The following is an 18,285-nucleotide window of genomic DNA, read 5'->3' as shown; positions in this document are numbered from 1 at the left end:
ATTGCCTATTTGACTTCGTATTGCTAAATAAGAGCTTTGGACATAAAATATTATCATTTTATTTCTTATTTTGTCTTGTTGAATAAATATTATCTTTTGTCAAAAAAAAAAAAAAAAAAAGAGTTAAATTTATGAATTTTTTTTGTTATTTCCTTTAAAAGAATTAAAAAAGTGAATTGCAAATATCGGCTCCCTTTTTTAAATTCTAAAACTAGCTTCTAGGCATTAACTCACATTATAAACTCAGGAAAGTTTTCAAAATTTAAATTATATATATATATATTAAGAAAACTCACATTATAAAGTCAGGAAAATTTTCAAAATTTAAATTATATATATATATATAAAGAAAACTCAACTTTTTTCATCGACTTTCGCAAAATTAGAAAATGAATGGGGTGACTCTAATTAATTATTACATATTTGAAAAACAGAAATCCAATTGATATTCTTAAAATTCGTTTGATTGTTTAATAGTATTCTCAATTAGTCTAGCAAATTTTCGGCATGAAAAGCATCTTCATTGACTTCTAATATCGACTGATACTGCATTACTCATTACTGCTTAGTTGAATCTAACCAAACATCACCTTGAACATTCAAAACTGACATCAATTTTATTCAAGCCTATATCTCTTAATTTCAAATTCACTCATTTATCTAAATTAACTATTACATTCTAACAAGTCTAATTTAGTGGGGTATTTTAGTTTGACCTTGTGTGATTTTTCCCACATTAATTAAAATAAAATGGGATGTAATGAATTTTGCAGGTTAGGTTTCCAGCTTTGGAGGCATTGAAAATTGGAAAATTGAAAAGACTCACAGTGATATGGGACAAACAATTATTCCTAGGTTCAGAAGCACAAGAATCCTTTTGGCAGCTAAGATTTGTCACCGTTCATGAATGCGATAAACTAGTGAATGTAATTCCACCCAATGCATTCCCAATGTTACAGAACCTTGAAAGTCTTGAAGTTGTATCATGTGATTCAATGGTATATGGAGCAGAAGTGGCTGCTATTGAAGAAGGCAGTGTGATTCAATGGTTTCCTCAATTAAAGAAATTGGAGCTTAAAAAATTGCAAAACCTCAAAAGTTTCTGCTACAGTAATATTGGTGGATCCAAAGAAGAAGAAGAAGAAGAAGAAGAAGAAGGTGGTGGTAAGACCTTGGTGTTCCCTCAATTAAACACTATAAGACTTGAAGAGTTGCCAAAGCTCAGCGGTATCTGCTGCTCAAGAAGAGGTGAAGAAGAAAGTGTACTGAAGGACAGTGATATTCCCCAACAAGAAGCTGATCTCTTCAACTACAAGGTACACACGCACCTGTTTCCTTAATTAATGATTTGGTGCACTCAAAACAACTGAAAATTTTAAAATGGATTTCAATTAGATTTCCACTTAACCTTGTGTTTTGGTGGCTTTGTGTTATTTCATTAACTGAAATTATTAATGGATTTTGGCACATCAATTACATCCATCTATTTATGTAGCAGAGCCTCAAAAGTCAAAAGCAGAGTCTCAAATGAATTCCACTGGCTAATATGCAGTTACATATATGGTTTGAGAATAATTTTATTTACCTGTAGAACATGAAATGGAATTACAACTGAAAACTAGAATGTGCATAACAAAGGGGTAGTCATTATTGCTTGGTTTGATCTAAATTTATTTTTATGAATATATATACATGCTCTACATAGTGATTGATTTCTGCAAGCAGGTTGAATTTCCTATCTTGTTGGAGGAATTGGTACTAGGTAATGAAAGCATCATTGGAGGTTTTCAGAAAAAATTGTACAAAGTAAGATCCATGAAGGTGAAGAAATACAACAACTTAGTGAATGCTTGTACCCTGCTACAGTGGTTTGAGGTTGTTGAAAAACTGAGTCTGGAATCTTGTGACTCATTGGAGGTTATCTTCAACCTTGAAGGACTTGGTGCCATTGAAAGAAAGGCAATTGTGTCTTCTCAAGCAAAAGAATTGACACTCAGGGATTTACCTAAATTGGAATCGCAGGGGCTTTTGGTGTTTCACAACCTAACGTCTTTGTATGTTAGTACATGCAACAGGCTGAGGTATGTATTCTCCCTCTCAATAGCAAGAGGTCTCACACAACTCAGAGACCTAACAATTAGGGAATGTAGTGTGATGGAAGAAATAGTTAGAAGTGAAGGACAAGGAGAAGAAGATGACATGGATGAAATTGTGTTCTCTCAACTTAAAAAACTGTTTTTGTGGGTGCTACCAAACCTTACATGTTTTTGTGGGACAAATAATGCTTTTAATTTCCCATCCTTGAAGTTGGTTTGTCTGGAGGAATGTCCCAAATTGCAGACCTTCACATCAGGAGGCATAACCACATCTGGAGGCATAACCTTAAGAATTGATTTTGAGGACCAACACGATGTGAGCGACCTTAATAGCCATGTGCAGCGGAGGATAATTTCCCATCCTTGAAGTTGGTTGGGAAAGGAAAGGTAAGAATGAAATTTTAGTGAAAAAATGATTCTGCCAATGCTTTTCATATAACACATCTACTTCTGTTTGATTCAGGAATCAGAAGAGGATGATGATGATGAAGATGATGAAGAAGATGATGAAGATGATGATGATGATGATGATGAATAGCCATGATCAGCGGAGGATAATAGCCATGTGCAGAGGTGGTTGGTTGGGAAAGGAAAGGTACGATGAAATTTTAGTAAAAGATGTTTTTCCAGCATAGTAGTGGTCAAATGTTGACTAGTGAAAAAATGATTGTGCCAATGCTTTTCATATAACCAGTCTACTTGTGTTTGATTCTCAGGAACAAGCGGAGGATAATTAGAAACAACAAGTCTTGATGATGATGTGAAGGCCAAAAAGTGTGCATTGAGTGCATCAGACTTTGTATTTATATTTGTGTGGCGTGTTTGGTGAGTAAAGTTGTGTCAGTGTGATTGATAAAACATAATAAATAAATAATAATAATAATAAACTTAAAAGGTGCATTTTTATTAATTCATTGTTTGATACAATTGATGTTGTATTTGATCCTAGTAACAAACCGTACAATTATTTTGTATGTATTATCAGATACTGTACTATTTAACATTACAATTGATGTTGTATTTTGTTGTCTTGATTTACTTTATTCTCTATTTCTTTAAAAATCCTGCATCATAGTTAGGCATGTGGGCCCATTGTAAGTTTTTGAAATAATTTTTATTTTTCAGAAAATTGAAAATAAAAAACTTCAAAAAAATAAAAAAAACTTGTTTGGTTGTCATTTTTCTGTAAATTAAGTAATAAAAATTCAGTCATAAAAAAAGTTTATTTTCAAATTTTTTATAATTATATGCATAAACATCCCTAACTTTTGAATTTTTGTAGCAAATTGTCCATGATTGTCAATTTTGATATTTTTTATAAAACCCAAAATACCCTCAATAAATATGTAAATTAATATATATATATATATATATATATATATATATATATATATATATATATCTATATTAATTTTGCTTTATGGGAATTTTAGGAATTTTAATCTTCAAATTGAGAAAATGTCCTTATTTGTCCAATTTGAAAAATGTAAAGTTTTTTTAACATGACTAAAAATTTGCACATTTTGTATATAGTAGGGTTCTTTTTCTTTTCTTTTTTTTTTTTTTGGCTCTTTATCTTTTTTATTCTATCAAAGACCTTTAAATAGTAAGAAGAGACAATTAAGTGGAAACTTAAGACAAATTGGCGTCAAATTTTTTCTAAATTTTGAAAAGAAAAAAAAAATGAAATACAAATCTTCTAATTTTTGTTCTTTTTGTGTATAATTAATAGTAGCAGTGAAAAACGAGCTCAAGTAGTCAAGCTTATTTGAGTTTTAATTCATTTCTAAAATTTATATCCATTTGTCGAAACAATGGTGAAAAATCTATGCAAAAAAATGTTGAATAACAAAATAAAGTAGACTAGAGGTGAATGGAATTCAATCCTCAAATGGAATTATATCCATTTGTCTGATGTTTAATTATCTTATATTGGACTTCAATTCTTTTTTCTTTTTTTGGCAAGTGTGTATTGGACTTAACTTCTCTTGAACTTTTTTAATTCTTAGTAGTTATTTATTTATTTATTTATCAATTGATGAGTTGTTTTTATATTATTGTTTTATCAAATTTTATCTTTGAAGAAAATGAAAGGAATGGTGCTTCCAACATTTTGCAGTTTATTTTTTTCAATTAATATAGTTCCTTAATAAATGTAGTAGGACCAAAAGTAGTGTCTATAGTTGGTTGTTAAAAATAACATGTTATCCATTAATTTATTTATTACCACCACAAGCTATTTCCTGTCATACTCCAAAAACCACCAAGATTGCATTCAATTTCTTTTCATCTTCTCTTAGTCTTAGGAAAAAAAAAAAAAAAAACGCAACTGCCACGTGCTTTTATTTTATCAATACATTGCTTTACCTTCCGAATAAAAAATAAAATAAAAAAGAATGAAAAAAAGGGAGAGAAGAAAGAAAGAAACCCTAAAAATGGGGTTTTAGATATCAAACTGTCTCGGCCATGAAAACTGTTTTTCATCACTTCATAAAACAAGATGAAACAAGAAACAGTTGCTTCGATATTCATGACATCAAACGAGAAATGAACAGGAAAACATAGAAAAAGGAGAGGCAATAGAAATGTTTTGGGGGCAAAAAAGTCATGTGATTATGATATCATGGAAAATCTGTTCTCTACAAAAACCAGCATCAAGATCATTATATGCTAGCCTAGTCTATACCAACAACATCCATTTCAAGCCCTATTTACAGTGCATCATTTCTATATCCAAGTCTTCCAGAAACCACCAAACAAGCAGCTAGTACTCAAACTCTCGAGCAAAAACTGCTTTTTTCTTCTTCTTGTTTGAATGAGGCCTCGGAACTTGTTCACTTATCATGAGAAGGTAAAGTAAGGGAAAGATCGAGTGATACTGGGAATTCACCACCATCATTGTTTTTCTTGCTCGCCACAGAACTTGGAACCTTGTCTTGGTTATGCTTTTCTTCCACAATCCCAAGAAATGAAGGCCTGAGCCGCTGCGTTGTCAAATTTTTTCCAGCCCCTAATGAAAGTTGAAGATCTAAAAACTCAAACCCCAGCTGATCCTTGTAATCTGATGCCATAACTTGCGATTTTGAGGACATGACCTCTGACATGCCACCCACTGGACCTTGACTTGCTGAAACTCTTTGCTTTCTCTCAGTAACTTCATGTTCTTTCTGCAATTAGAACAAGTAGAAATTAGCACCGATTTTACAAAATCAGGGAAGAATATTAAGCTTTGAAATTTTAGCATTGATAGATGATTATAATAGTGTGAGAATATACAAGCACCAATCCTAAGCCACCAACCAAATAGATTTTTTTTTTTTTGTAATCCAAGGCAACAACAGCCAAATAGATTGGGCTAAGTCATTTTCTGCCATTCAACTTTATTACAACATGTACTGGCATACTTCACTAAATCATTGGCCAAAATGTTTCTTGCTATTAACATCGTTTATTCATTTCCCTTTTGTATTTCAGTGAGTGCAGACACACAACTCAACACACACACCCCCATTACGCCCCAGTGGAGACCTGAACCCTCAATTCATTTTACAAACATTCTATGGAACATGTTTTTTGCTGCCAAGAATTCCATTCTATTTAGCATAGTTACTTTTTAGCCATTTAGTAGATTTCAGTTTATTTTTTAAAATATTAAACATACAGTACATACCACAACAGCAGCGTTTCTCCACTGTCAATTTTGTTTCTGTTTTATGAAATTACATCTCTTCAATACATGATGTTCCAAAGAAGTTACTTGAAGAGAGAGAGAGAGAGAGAGAGTATATTATGGGCTCGACTCTTTTCACTATGCAAGTACATTCCCATGGCATTCCATATAATTTAACACAAGAACTTTGTATTCGGAATCAATTACATAATTATAATGACTAATCAATTACATAATTATATTAGAAGAATGTAATATAAGTTTACGATTCCCATCCTTTCTAGTAGAAGAAACAGAGGGCAACTCTAGAGGATCGATGTAAGTAGATGATCGTTCTACATTGTAGAGTAACTTAGCTGCAGATAAACATTCACTTGGCTTTCCAGAAGAATACATGTGTCGAGACCCAAACATACCAAGTGAGGCCAAATTCTGGTCCAAGGGTACATCGTTCAAGCTGGGGTTAGAAGTTTTATTTTGAGAGCCAAGACATTCTACATTGTTGACCTTCCTTTCTCTAAAATCACCCCATAAGAAAAACAACTTATTCCAACCTGCCAAAAACATAACATACAACTGAGAAAATGCCAATGCATAAGCAAAGACCATGAAGATTAGGCCTTACACTGGGAGTTTTCAGGAAGAACATTGGATGAAAATATTAAAAGTTCAATTCCATCAAATTTCCCTATAAGAGGTAAATCATAATTGATCATGCACTCCAACATGCTCTTATAATTTCTTCCATAGCTGCAAGAAAGGCATATGAAAAGGTTTAAAAATAAGTCTGCAAGGAAAACTGCGCCTATAATGTATATATACCAGAAACAAGCTTTGGAACAGAAAAAATTCGCCTCTGCGTGGCATGTCAGGAAAATGTGTATAAGACATTCTTAAAAACCACAGCAATTACTCAATCTTGATGAAACCGAATTTAACAAACTACAAAATAAGATAATAAGAGGAGTGGAGAAGGGCATACTTCCAAATATAATCAAGCTTTGGAACAGAAAAAATCCTAAATTCAACAGGTTGATTGCAAAATATGGGCCTAAGATCCGTCCTACTACTTTGGTCCACTTCCTTTGAAGTTCCTGCATCAAGAATAGGAACCCGAGTACTAATCATTGGGCAAGATTCTGCAGTGTGACCCATATTCTTACATTTTAGTGGTTATGATGAAGGTAAGAGTAGAACATATCAGTTGTAGAATATATACTTCCTAACGGAAGTGAAGTGACTTACTCACCCCCTGCTCTCTTCAATTTAGGTCTTCATGAACAATGTTTTTTCCTTGGATTTTTTAATTATCTTAATTCGATTTTTTTGGCAAGTACTTGTTCGATTTCGAAAGAGAATGTTTAGAGATTTTGCGCTGCACTGATATATCTTTCATTAATCATGTATGCATTTTGCTGAATGAATTTTTTTTTCTTTTGGTGCAACTTATTTCTGCACACAGCTGCTAGCTATTCTTATTTCATAATAATCTGCACATAGCTGCTAGCTATTCTTCATGTTCATGTGATCGCATTGAATTTCTTTTCATCGTCTCTAAATGCAGTATTGAGGCGAAATGCTACTATTGTCATGGACGCGAAAATGTGTCTGCGAGTGAGAGAGAGAGAGAGACAACCAATGCAGTGTACCAAAACTATACTAATGCAGCATCTGCCATTTCAATGAATCAAGAGATTTCAGTTGCTTCTGAGCCGCGCTTCTGAACTAAATCTCGAGATTAACCTGAGTTTCACCACTAGCATGAGGTAAAAAATTATGAGGGTGACATTTGGAAATAGATTAATTCTTAAAAATAGAAAACCACTTCCAATTACTTTCATATATATTTATTTTTTCTTCTTATGTATAAAGGGTTAGTACAATAATAAAAATTCACATAACTTTTGAACTTGAAGTAATTGTCTTTTTCATTAATCCAACCGCCCACAACCTTATTATATTATGAATTCAGGTAATTATCTTTTTCATTAATTCAATTGTGGATGGCAAGTAGTGATTTTTTTAAATTTATTAACTAATTAAGAGGAATGAAAAGTGTCCCATTTGGTCCTTTTAGTCTATTCATTAGCACACCTGATTATCTAGGCCTGAAGTTGCATTGACTTAGATCTCACTAGAGTCTTTTCACACTTGAATTCTTCCGTGTCTCTACTCTTTAGTTACTTAGATCTCTCTCTCTCTCCCCTATGTGAAAATATATACATATAGAGAGAGATCGGGTAAAGTGCAAAACAAACTATTCATATACAAAAAAAATGTGTAAAAAAAAAAAAAAAAAAAAAAAAAAAAAAAAAAAAAGCATGTAAATCCCTAACATTTAAAATTTTGTAACAAATTGCCCTTGGTAGTTAATTTTTACATTTTTTTTTCTTTATAAAATCTCAAAATACCTTTAATAAAAATGTAAATTAAAATATATATTTTAATTTTGCTTTAAGGGCATTTTAAGTATTTTAATCTTCAAATGGAGAAAATATTATTATTTGCTCAAGTTGAAAAATGTAGGATTGTTTGAAAATCAGAAATATTTACCCATTTTGCTATGGCAGGGTGTGTTTTTTTTTTTTTTTTTTTTTTTTTTTTTTTTTTTTTTTGGTACTTTACCCTGTTTTTTCTATCAAAAAAATTTAATTAATAAGACTACACAGTTAAGTGGAAACTTAAGACACGCTGGTGTCAAATTTTTTTCTAAATTTTGAAAAGAAAAAAATAAAATACAAATCTTCTAATTTTTGTTCTTTTTGTGTATAATTGTTGTTCTTTTAGTGTATAATTAATAACCACAACTTGAGCCTGTACCAAATTAAATGCATTTGGACTAGATGTTTATGAAGACTGCCTATTTGGCAAACCAGGTTGGATGATGATGACAAGGCTAATAATCCATGCACCACTCAGCGGCTCATTAATGTTTTGGGCCAGGCCATGTTTTACTTAGAAAAGTCAGGCCCATTTCTTCCAACTTAGACAACTGCGATCAAAGTTGAAGGAGTGCAATGCTATCGTATGTCTAGTTATTAGTTAATGGTGGAATTTCATAGAAAAGTGAAACTCCCGGGGACGGAATCAATGAAGACCTAGGGGGGCACGTGCCCCCTGAATTGGCCAGCAACCTATAATATATGTGGTAATTTTTAAAAAAAAATTCATATATATGACAAAATTTATATAGTGCCCCCCTCAAATTTGTAATTCTTAAAATTATATTCTTATTTTTTCTTTATTTTCTCTTTTACCTTTCACATTCCTTAAATTTCCTTAATAGAAAAAGTCAAATTTTTCTTCCTCAATTGAAACTTTTTAACTATTTCCTATTAAAGTTTTTTCATTTTTATTTTCCTTTTATATTTTAATAATTTTCTTCTTCTTTGTCTTTTTAAATTTTATAGTTGTTATATATATATATATATATATATATATATATATATATATATATATATATATACTCCGTATTATTATTATTTTTTTTTGGCAGTGTGCCCCCCTCACTTGAAATCCTGGCTCCGTCACTGGAAACTCCTATATAATTGACATAATCCATTACTTACTTATAAATAAATAAATAATTTTAAAAGTTGAAAAAAAAAAAAAAAAAAAAAAATGAAGACATAAACTTCATTCCAAGTCTTTGTTGGTAATCAGTAATGGTCCGAATTTACTCATACCTTATATTATTTTGATCCGTAGGTGTCAAATGGTTAATTTTTTTGACTAATAAGTGAATTTTTTATGGGAGGTGCATTCTACTTTTCAATGTTTGGACTACAATTTTTAAATGAAATGACAATTTCAACCCTAATCCTAATTTTATAAGTAAATAATTATTACTTTTTAAATCACACAAATGTCTTTTTAGATTTCTCTCCTTATCTTTAATATTTAATATTTTTGGTCTCTTTTTTATAAGATAAGAAAAAATTTAAATTTTTTTTTTTTTTTGATTGCCTCTTTTGACCGGAGCAAAAAAAAAAATAAAAAGTAACCATTAAAAAATTATTCCCCAAAAAAAAAATTTATTCTAATTTTTATTGAATAATTGAACAATGTTATTTATTTATTTTTTTTTTGTGTAAATACTAGATAAATACTATTCTATTTTATTCTAATTTTTGGTGTACTAAATAAGAACCAACAAGCAGCAATAAATTTGTGTGGTATTTTAGATGCAATAATTCGAAATGCACTCTCCTCTCATTGGTGATATGCTCGATTTGGTTTATTTTGTTTTTTTTTTTTTTGAAAAAATAAATTAATTAAAACCAAAGAGCATAGCTGGTCATTGGTTGCCTTGGCTTGTGATTAATCATTAGTAATAAGAAATCATCGCGGTAAGATTATTGACTAAACGGAGATTAAATTAGTAATAAATTTTTTAAGTGTGGACAATACTCTCTTAAATACAAAAATGTAAGGGAGAATGATATCCTAATACACATGCAAACAAATATTTTTATTGTGTTTTCTGACCATGTAAAAGGTTGCACGTTAATTAAATTTCCATTGGGACAATAATAGATGGGGAGGGTGTCCTGTTTGGGGCTAGCAATATTAGTGGGTTTGTGTTGTACTTATCAACAAATAAATAAAATAAAAAAACCAGACAAATGAACAATGGCAATATAAATTATCATTCACATTCAAAGAGTCACCTGATGTCATCTCATCTCATCAACATTTATTAGTCACTTTGTTTTCTTCTTAAAAATAAATTTTCTTTAGTTTTATTAATTATTATTGAATTTGAAAGTTTTCTGGACTTAAAAAGGGCATTCTTGAATAAAATTTGATTTCTGAGACGATATTAGCCTTTTGCATATCTAATTTGACAATTCATGTATCATAATATGATTTGAATATATGGTTAACTTTATTGTCTTAATGCAATTTTTATTCTTTTTTTGTACAATTTTATTTAAATTTAAGATTCTTTTTTTTTTCTTTTTTTTTTTTTACACGAATTTTATAATTCTGAATTTAACTTGTATAAGCTTTTTCTATTTCTATGCTCGGGTGAAGCTTGTTTACCTACAAATTCTTTCAATATAGTAAAAGCATCAACTCTATTAAAGTTGTATAAAATACAATATTTTTTTAAGTTACCGATTCTTTTTTCTTATTTAATAAAAATAAAATAAAAAAGAACTCCCAAAAATCTAGACCAACATATATAGTAATTAAACCTTTTTACCCTCTCCCCATACACTGAAGGGATCCTTTTCCAAGTTCTCACTCCTATTCTGGACTTGCAGTATCTTGAAGTTGATGTAGTTGGCTCTCTCTTTCATTGCCAAATTTTTTTAAATTTGCTACTGCATCATATATGTACCGATTTTGTTATGGGACCTCTAATATTAAACTTCATGTGCATTGTAAACTTGACATTGATTTGTTTATCTAAATTGGCGCATATCTAGATAATGGACCTCGAGAGACTTTTGGCCTTTCAAAATCTAACATCTTTAACGGTTCAAGCTTGCCAGAGCCTGAGATACTTACTCTCACTTTCAGTAGCAAGTCTTCACACACAACTAAGATTATGCGTTGAAAGAAATAGGTAGAAGTGAAGGTGGAGAAGGCGAATGCCCTAATAGATGCACTAACAGTACAGTTTGTAAAAATCTTCCTACACACCAGTGAATTGAATACCACCTCAAAAAAAATAGTTGGCTATCTCGCCCAAAAATATAAAAAATTCGTTTTTGGTTTAAATAATTAAAGTTGTTATATTTGTTAGGCAATGGGGAGCTGCTAAGATGTGATGACCTTCTGGGCGGGTGTGCCATAAGCGGGTGCAAGAGACACTGTCAGGCTATCACACTGGCGAGCTACCGGTGCACAAGTCCCACATCGCTTGGGTAGAGGAAAGGTGAAGTGCTTATATGTAAGTGCATCATCTCCAATTAGTATGAGGCATTTTGGGGTAAAGTTCAAGAACAAAACCGTGAGGACCTAGGCCCAAAGCGGACAATATCATACCATGTGGTGGAGTGGGTCGTTACAAATAGTATCAGAGCCTGACCCAGCCGGAAGTGTGCGGATGGGGACGTCGGGCCTCCAAAGGGGGTGGATTGTGATGACCTTGTGGGCGGGGGTGCTATGGGCGGGTGTAAGAGACACTGTTAGGCTATCACACTGGCGAGCTATGGGTGCACAGTCCCACATCGCCTGGGTAGAGGAAAGGTGAAGTGCTTATATGTAAGTGTGTCACCTCCAATTGGTATGAGGCCTTTTGGGGTGAAGCTCAAGAACAAAACCGTGCGGGTTTAGGCCCAAAGCGGACAATATCATACCATGTGGTGGAGTGGGTCGTTACAAATGGTATCAGAGCAAATAACTTGCAGATTTGATAGAGTATTTATTACTCATGATTTAGGGATATATGGACTAGATAGATATTCCTATGAGATGTTATGACATGTGATCAGAGTGCGCAATGGAAGCATGGGTAATAAGGAAGTGGTTATAATATTTTTAGAATATGAGAGAAGTTTTAGAAATTTATGGAAGTTTTATAAAATTGTATAGAATAGAATGTGTTGCATGTCCTATACGAACTTTCTAGAGCGTTAATCTTCTCATATCTTTAGATTCATCTAAGTTATTCAATTGAGAGGAGATTGTCTATATATTACGTCATTACAAGATGGAAACAAGAGTCGGAAGTTTGAGTTGAAATGATTATTATAGAAAATTTCGAGGACGAAATTTCTTTTATGGAGGGTAGAATGTAATACCCCGTAAATTATTATTATTATTATTATTATTATTATTATATATATTTATGGACGCATATTGTTGTATAGGAATTATCTTTTAAAACAAAAAAAGGATAAATAGGTGATTGTATTTAAAAGGGGATAACAGAGTTATCATTTAATTTACTTTGAAAATTAAAAGAGGTCTTATTGAACTCAACTATTGGATATATATATGGATATATCTAGACTTAGTTGTGTATTCAGTTTTTTTTATCTACGTTGCTATCCCGAGGATTATTCGTTGTGGTGGAGCAAAGAAAAGCTCAAGTGGTGATTGCAATTCATGCAAGTTAATTCTTGTTTATAACTCTGTATTTATTTATGTTTTAATGGTTAGATTATTAAATATGATTTAATTGTAGAACTCATGATAATTATTTCTAATTGGAGATATGGAGATTATACAAGGAGTTATTGAGTGATTAGGAATTTTATTTGATTCATTATTTCTTTTTGTTTAATTGGAGTTGCAGAGTAGCATAGATTTATACTGATGGATTGTGGGGTTGTGTAAAGGAAATTTAGTAATTGGGGTTAATGATAGTTTTTGTTTTTAGTGTTAATTTAGTAAAGGAGATATGAAAGAATAAGATAAGGAATCCGTAGAAGCCTGGAAGGTGGAGAAAAGAATTGGAATAAATAATGGTAATGATGATGTGGTGGGACCCAATAAAGTTTAGAAAAAAATCCAAACCTTTGGCTTTGGCTGGAGAGTTTTTATTAGGTAATCAGATGCAATCCTGGCTACGGTGACTGGAATCATAAATTCAAAACAGAAGAACTGGCTTACGAAGTAGGGACTTCTTTGGGAATACGAAAAGGATCAAGAACAATGAAATCGATTAGTAACAGTAATTTAATACAAAACAATAAGAAATAGGTTGTTACAGTTGACGTTATGTTTGAGTGGGATTCATGGATTTGGTTTCAATTATTTATTTATGGAGTATTATATATAATTAATGGCAGAACAATTTTGAATGATATTGAGGTTGAAATTTAGAGTATAGTTTTGTAATTTATTCTAATTAGGACTATGCGTTGGTATTAATTAATTAGTGAATGATTAATTAAGGTGTTGGATAAACTCATGATATTATGAGTAAAAGTTGATTAAGTATATTTAGTGTTTAATTAAAGAGATTAAACTAGTTGGAGCAGTAGTCTGGGACTTACCCAATGATAAGTTTGTTGAGCGTAGTCAAGGACTGTCTCCAGGAGTGAAATACTCTTTTGTTATGGCCATTGGGCTAAAGGTACCCTTAGTATGTGGACGTGGTCAGGGGCCATCTGGGTGAGTAGACGTACAACCCAGCCACATGTGTGTATTTGGTAGTCAGGGATTATGCAATTCACACCATTTATTTGGAGTGGAGCTAGGGGCTCATGTGAGGTATTGGCATTAGAACGCCAACTGGTTGAGGGGACCCAGGGGCTCATGTGAGGTAAGTGGAATTTTAGTAATTTAAATTCTAGATGGGTTACAGGTTTACAGTTTGAGTTAAAGTTATAGAATGACAATAATTAGTAAATCTTTTCAAGGTCACTTATTTAAGTACATATATACGGATTATAAGTAAGGATTGACTTGCTGAACGATGACAGTGTTTAGCAATTTCTTGCTGAGCTTGTGAGCTTACCACTTTATTACTTTCAGGTGCATATGGATTTAGGTTGCAAAAGAGGCTCAAGGGGAGATGGAGATTTTCGAATTTCTACATTATGCTTTTATTATTGTTTCCGAGCAAACATTTTGTAATAAGATTCATTTTGTTGTTGGAATTTTTATTAGTTGGGGATATGATAAATTTCCTTTGGATTGATGGATTTTTAAATAAAATGTATTTTTACGGATTTAATCATGGTTTTAGTGGATGTATGATGTGAGTCACGTACCAGATTTTAGTATAAGATAATAGTTCTTGTGTTAGTATAAGGCAATAAATCACTTGCATTTCTTGAGCCTTATCTACAACTACTAACATAGGTACATCTATATATATATATATCCATCCAAGGTGCATATAAAGCCTAGTCCGAGAGACAAATGCACGGACAAATGGTAGCATTATTCTGGTTGAAGCATGCAAGGATGCTCTTGTTTTAAAACCCTTTGATTCTGACTTCTCAATTAATTGTCAGTGGAAGTATGGACACTTGGTCCCGGCTGATATATTGATTGTTCACTGGAAAGATCAATCATGAAGCTTCTATAAAATCACATCCTAGTAGTGACCTACAATAGATTAAATTAATCCCACCGATAATTATGTACATATGTATAGACAATTTGTTACATATATATCTATCTGTAGCAGTCCATCCCAATCTTAATGTATAAGATCTACACTGTTCAAATAACATTATTCATACCTATTATATAATTATACCAGATCAACCAATGGATTCAACTAAAATCATACACTGACATTCTCTTCTATACATAAAAGTTGAGAGATTTTACATCCAATCATTTTGATATATCCATAATCCGATCAAGGAAAACACCAATACCTCGATAAAATAAATCATTCTAATTCACATATATAATAACTATCAACTGAAATATAATGTAATTCAAATAAATCAGTATCTCCATGTGTAATCTCCATATTGTAAGTCTAATTAAACATAATTATCATGAGTTTTATAATTAAATCATAGATAATCATATATACAGGATATAAGCAAGAATTAACTTGCCTGACAATGGAATCTGCTTAAGCCTCTTCGTTACTCACATCGCTTGGGTAGAGGAAAGGTGAAGTGCTTATATGTAAGTGTATCACCTCCAATTGGTATGAGGCCTTTTGGGGTGAAGCCCAAGAACAAAACCGTGCGGGCTCAGGCCCAAAGCGGACAATATCATACCATGTGGTAAAGTGGCTCGTTACAAATGGTATCAGAGCCTGACCTAGCCGGAAGTGTGCCTACGGGGATATCGGGCCTCCAAGGGGGGTGGATTGTGATGACCTTGTGGGCGGGTGCGAGAGACACTGTCAGGCTACCACACTGGTGAGTTATGGGTGCACAGTCCCACATCGCCTGGGTAGAGGAAAGGTGAAGTGCTTATATGTAAGTGTGTCACCCCCAATTGGTATGAGCCCTTTTGGGGTGAAGCCCAAGAACAAAATCGTGCGAGCTCAGGCTCAAAGCGGATAATATCATACCATGTAGTGGAGTGGGTCGTTACAAATGATTGTGATGACCTTGTGGGCGGGTGTGCCGTGGGCGGGTGCGAGAGACACTATCAGGCTACCACCCTGCGAGTTACGGGTGCATAGTCCCACATCGCCTGGGTAGAGGAAAGGTGAAGTGCTTATATGTAAGTGTGTCACCTACAATTGGTATGAGGCCTTTTGGGGTGAAACCCAAGAGCAAAACCGTGCGGGCTCAGGCCCAAAGCGGATAATATCATACCATGTAGTGGAGTGGGTTGTTACAAATGGTATCAGAGCTTGACACAGCCGGAAGTGTGCCGACGGGGACGTCGGGCCTCTAAGGGGGTGGATTGTGATGACCTTGTGGGCGGGTGTGCCGTGGGCGGGTGCGAGAGACACTGTCAGGCTACCACACTGGCGAGCTACGGGTGCATAGTCCCACATCCCCTGGGTAGAGAAAAGGTGAAGTGCTTATATGGAAGTGTGTCACCTCTAATTAGTATGAGGCCTTTTGGGGTGAAACCCAAGAGCAAAACCGTGGGGGCTCAGGCCCAAAGCGGATAATATCATACCATGTGGTGGAGTAGGCCGTTACATAAGAAGTCAATACAATTCTTCACGTGATAAAATTTCACAAGCTTTTGAAATTATTTTTTTCTTTAAGTTTGTCAAATTAGCTAGTTTGGTTATGGAAGACTCTTATATCAAATTAATGAGCACTACTTTTGTTTTGTGCCCTTCGTATTCTAATTATTTCGTTTACTAATCTTCGAGAGAGTGTGACTTAAGAGAATTTAGATATATGAATTTATTTTTCTATAGACAGAGAGAGTACCGAAAAGAAGAGCCAAAATAATGCTTTTGGCTCTTGAATTTACTCAAGTGGAGTCCAAAAATCTTTGAAATTTTTTTATTTTCTGGGGCAAAAAATGTAGAAGTTAAGTTCTTTTCTGATCTAGCAAAAAGAGCTAATAATGGCTCAAAACAATTCTAAATGTGATAAAATTCACAAGATTACAAAATTATTGCTTTTAGTAACTATGTCTAACTAATTTTGATTTATGAAACTTGTCTCAAATTTTATTTTGAATAGACTAAACTGAGGGATGACATACTATTGATCTACTCTCTTCGTCTCAAATTAAGTGTCGCCTTTGGCAACTGTAACTAAAGGCAACACCTAATTTGAGACGGAAGGAGTAAATCATATAGAACATGATAGTGTTGCATTGGACCGTACACATGGTTTTTTACTACTAGTTCGAAATCACAAAACCAACCTTATCCAGTGGACCTAGACTTTCACATTATGATGGGGGACTGGCCACCAACATTTCTTTTTCAATCTTTATTGATGATTATAGTGTCATAGTCTAAGTTACACAATTTTTCTCAACGGGTGTTGCTCTCACACTCTGAGCGCGCTCTTGTTATCACACTCCGCGCGCGTTGTGGCTCAAATTTTTACTATTTATGACTTAATTATGCCGCTCTCACGCTCTCGCTTTCACTTTATGTGACTTAGGTAATGGACTCATAGTACCATTTTTGTTTTCTTCCTTTACTCTCTCTCTCTCTCTCTCTATATATATATATATATATATATTGTTGATGCAAAAATCTACACGCTCCGGAGCCCGTGGCAATTCCTGCAAGTCAACTCCGGAACAATCCTGTAAGACAAAGAGAAGTGATGACCGGCGTGGTACCGGCCGGGTGCACTCCGACGATCAAGTTAATACTTGACGATTCCCTCCCCGATAAAGGATCCAATATGGGATTTATGGCGTACCTTTTTAAGTTGACCGATGACTTCTTTTATAGAAGGATTTATTTTCCTTATCCATGCCAGATTGTCAAAATCATTGGATAGGACAGTAATTGTTATTTTTATCTCTTTAAGTTTATCTATTCCCTTTGAACCATGTTAAGTGAAATTCTTATTTAGTCGAATATTCCCTATATATATATATATATATATATATATATATATATATATATATATATATATATATATATATATATATACACACACATTTATATGAATCTACTTTTTCCTTTCATTCAATGCTCATATTTAACAACGCAAACTGTTTTTCGGAAAAATTAGGGTACTTTTTCCTTTCATTCAATGCTCGTATTTAAGAAAGTAAACTGTTTCCTGAAAAATTAGGTGAACTTTTTTATTTAGAGAGAAAATTAGGAGTATAAGTTCTCTCAACGGATTCTCATACAACTGTCCGCCTCCCCCTCAATTTATTGCTCCGCTTTTCTTAATTAAATAAATCACCGTTTTCTTCATTTCCATCAATCAAAATTTTTTCTACAAATAATCAATTAGTAACATATTTTGAGTAATTAAAATTTTAAATTTTTTATGAAGTCAAATGCGTCGTCATTTTGCACATTTATTAGTAAAAAGCAAAATTTTAAGAATAAAGATTAAAGTTTAAGGGTTTATAATTTCTTAATTAAATAATTCTTAGTTATTAGATATAAATACAAATATTAAATTAAAATTAAAATTCATATTTTAAGTAATTAAAAATAATTGTAATTCACAGGTGAACAACATAAAC

At 32.8% G+C, this 18,285-nt stretch overlaps 1 protein-coding gene across 1 annotated transcript in view; it reads left to right on the top strand.

Annotated features, from left to right (window-relative positions):
• The window catches only part of LOC132305113 (uncharacterized), a 94,158-nt gene extending 91,695 nt beyond the window's left edge, over nt 1-2,463 (top strand). Inside the window, exons 7-8 of the mRNA XM_059802793.1 lie at nt 774-1,316; nt 1,726-2,463. Of these exons, the coding sequence (XP_059658776.1) occupies nt 774-1,316; nt 1,726-2,463 (1,281 nt within the window). The remainder of the gene's footprint in view (nt 1-773; nt 1,317-1,725) is intronic.
• The last annotated feature ends 15,822 nt before the right edge of the window (nt 2,464-18,285 follow it).

This window comes from Cornus florida, unplaced genomic scaffold, assembly GCF_030987335.1.
Source record: "Cornus florida cultivar Cherokee Brave unplaced genomic scaffold, ASM3098733v1 CherokeeBrave_3.0.0_Hap2_Chr04, whole genome shotgun sequence".
In the NCBI taxonomy this organism is placed as follows: Eukaryota; Viridiplantae; Streptophyta; class Magnoliopsida; order Cornales; family Cornaceae; genus Cornus; species Cornus florida.
Note: the sequence above shows the minus strand (reverse complement) of the source record. Positions and strands in the feature narration are given on the sequence as shown.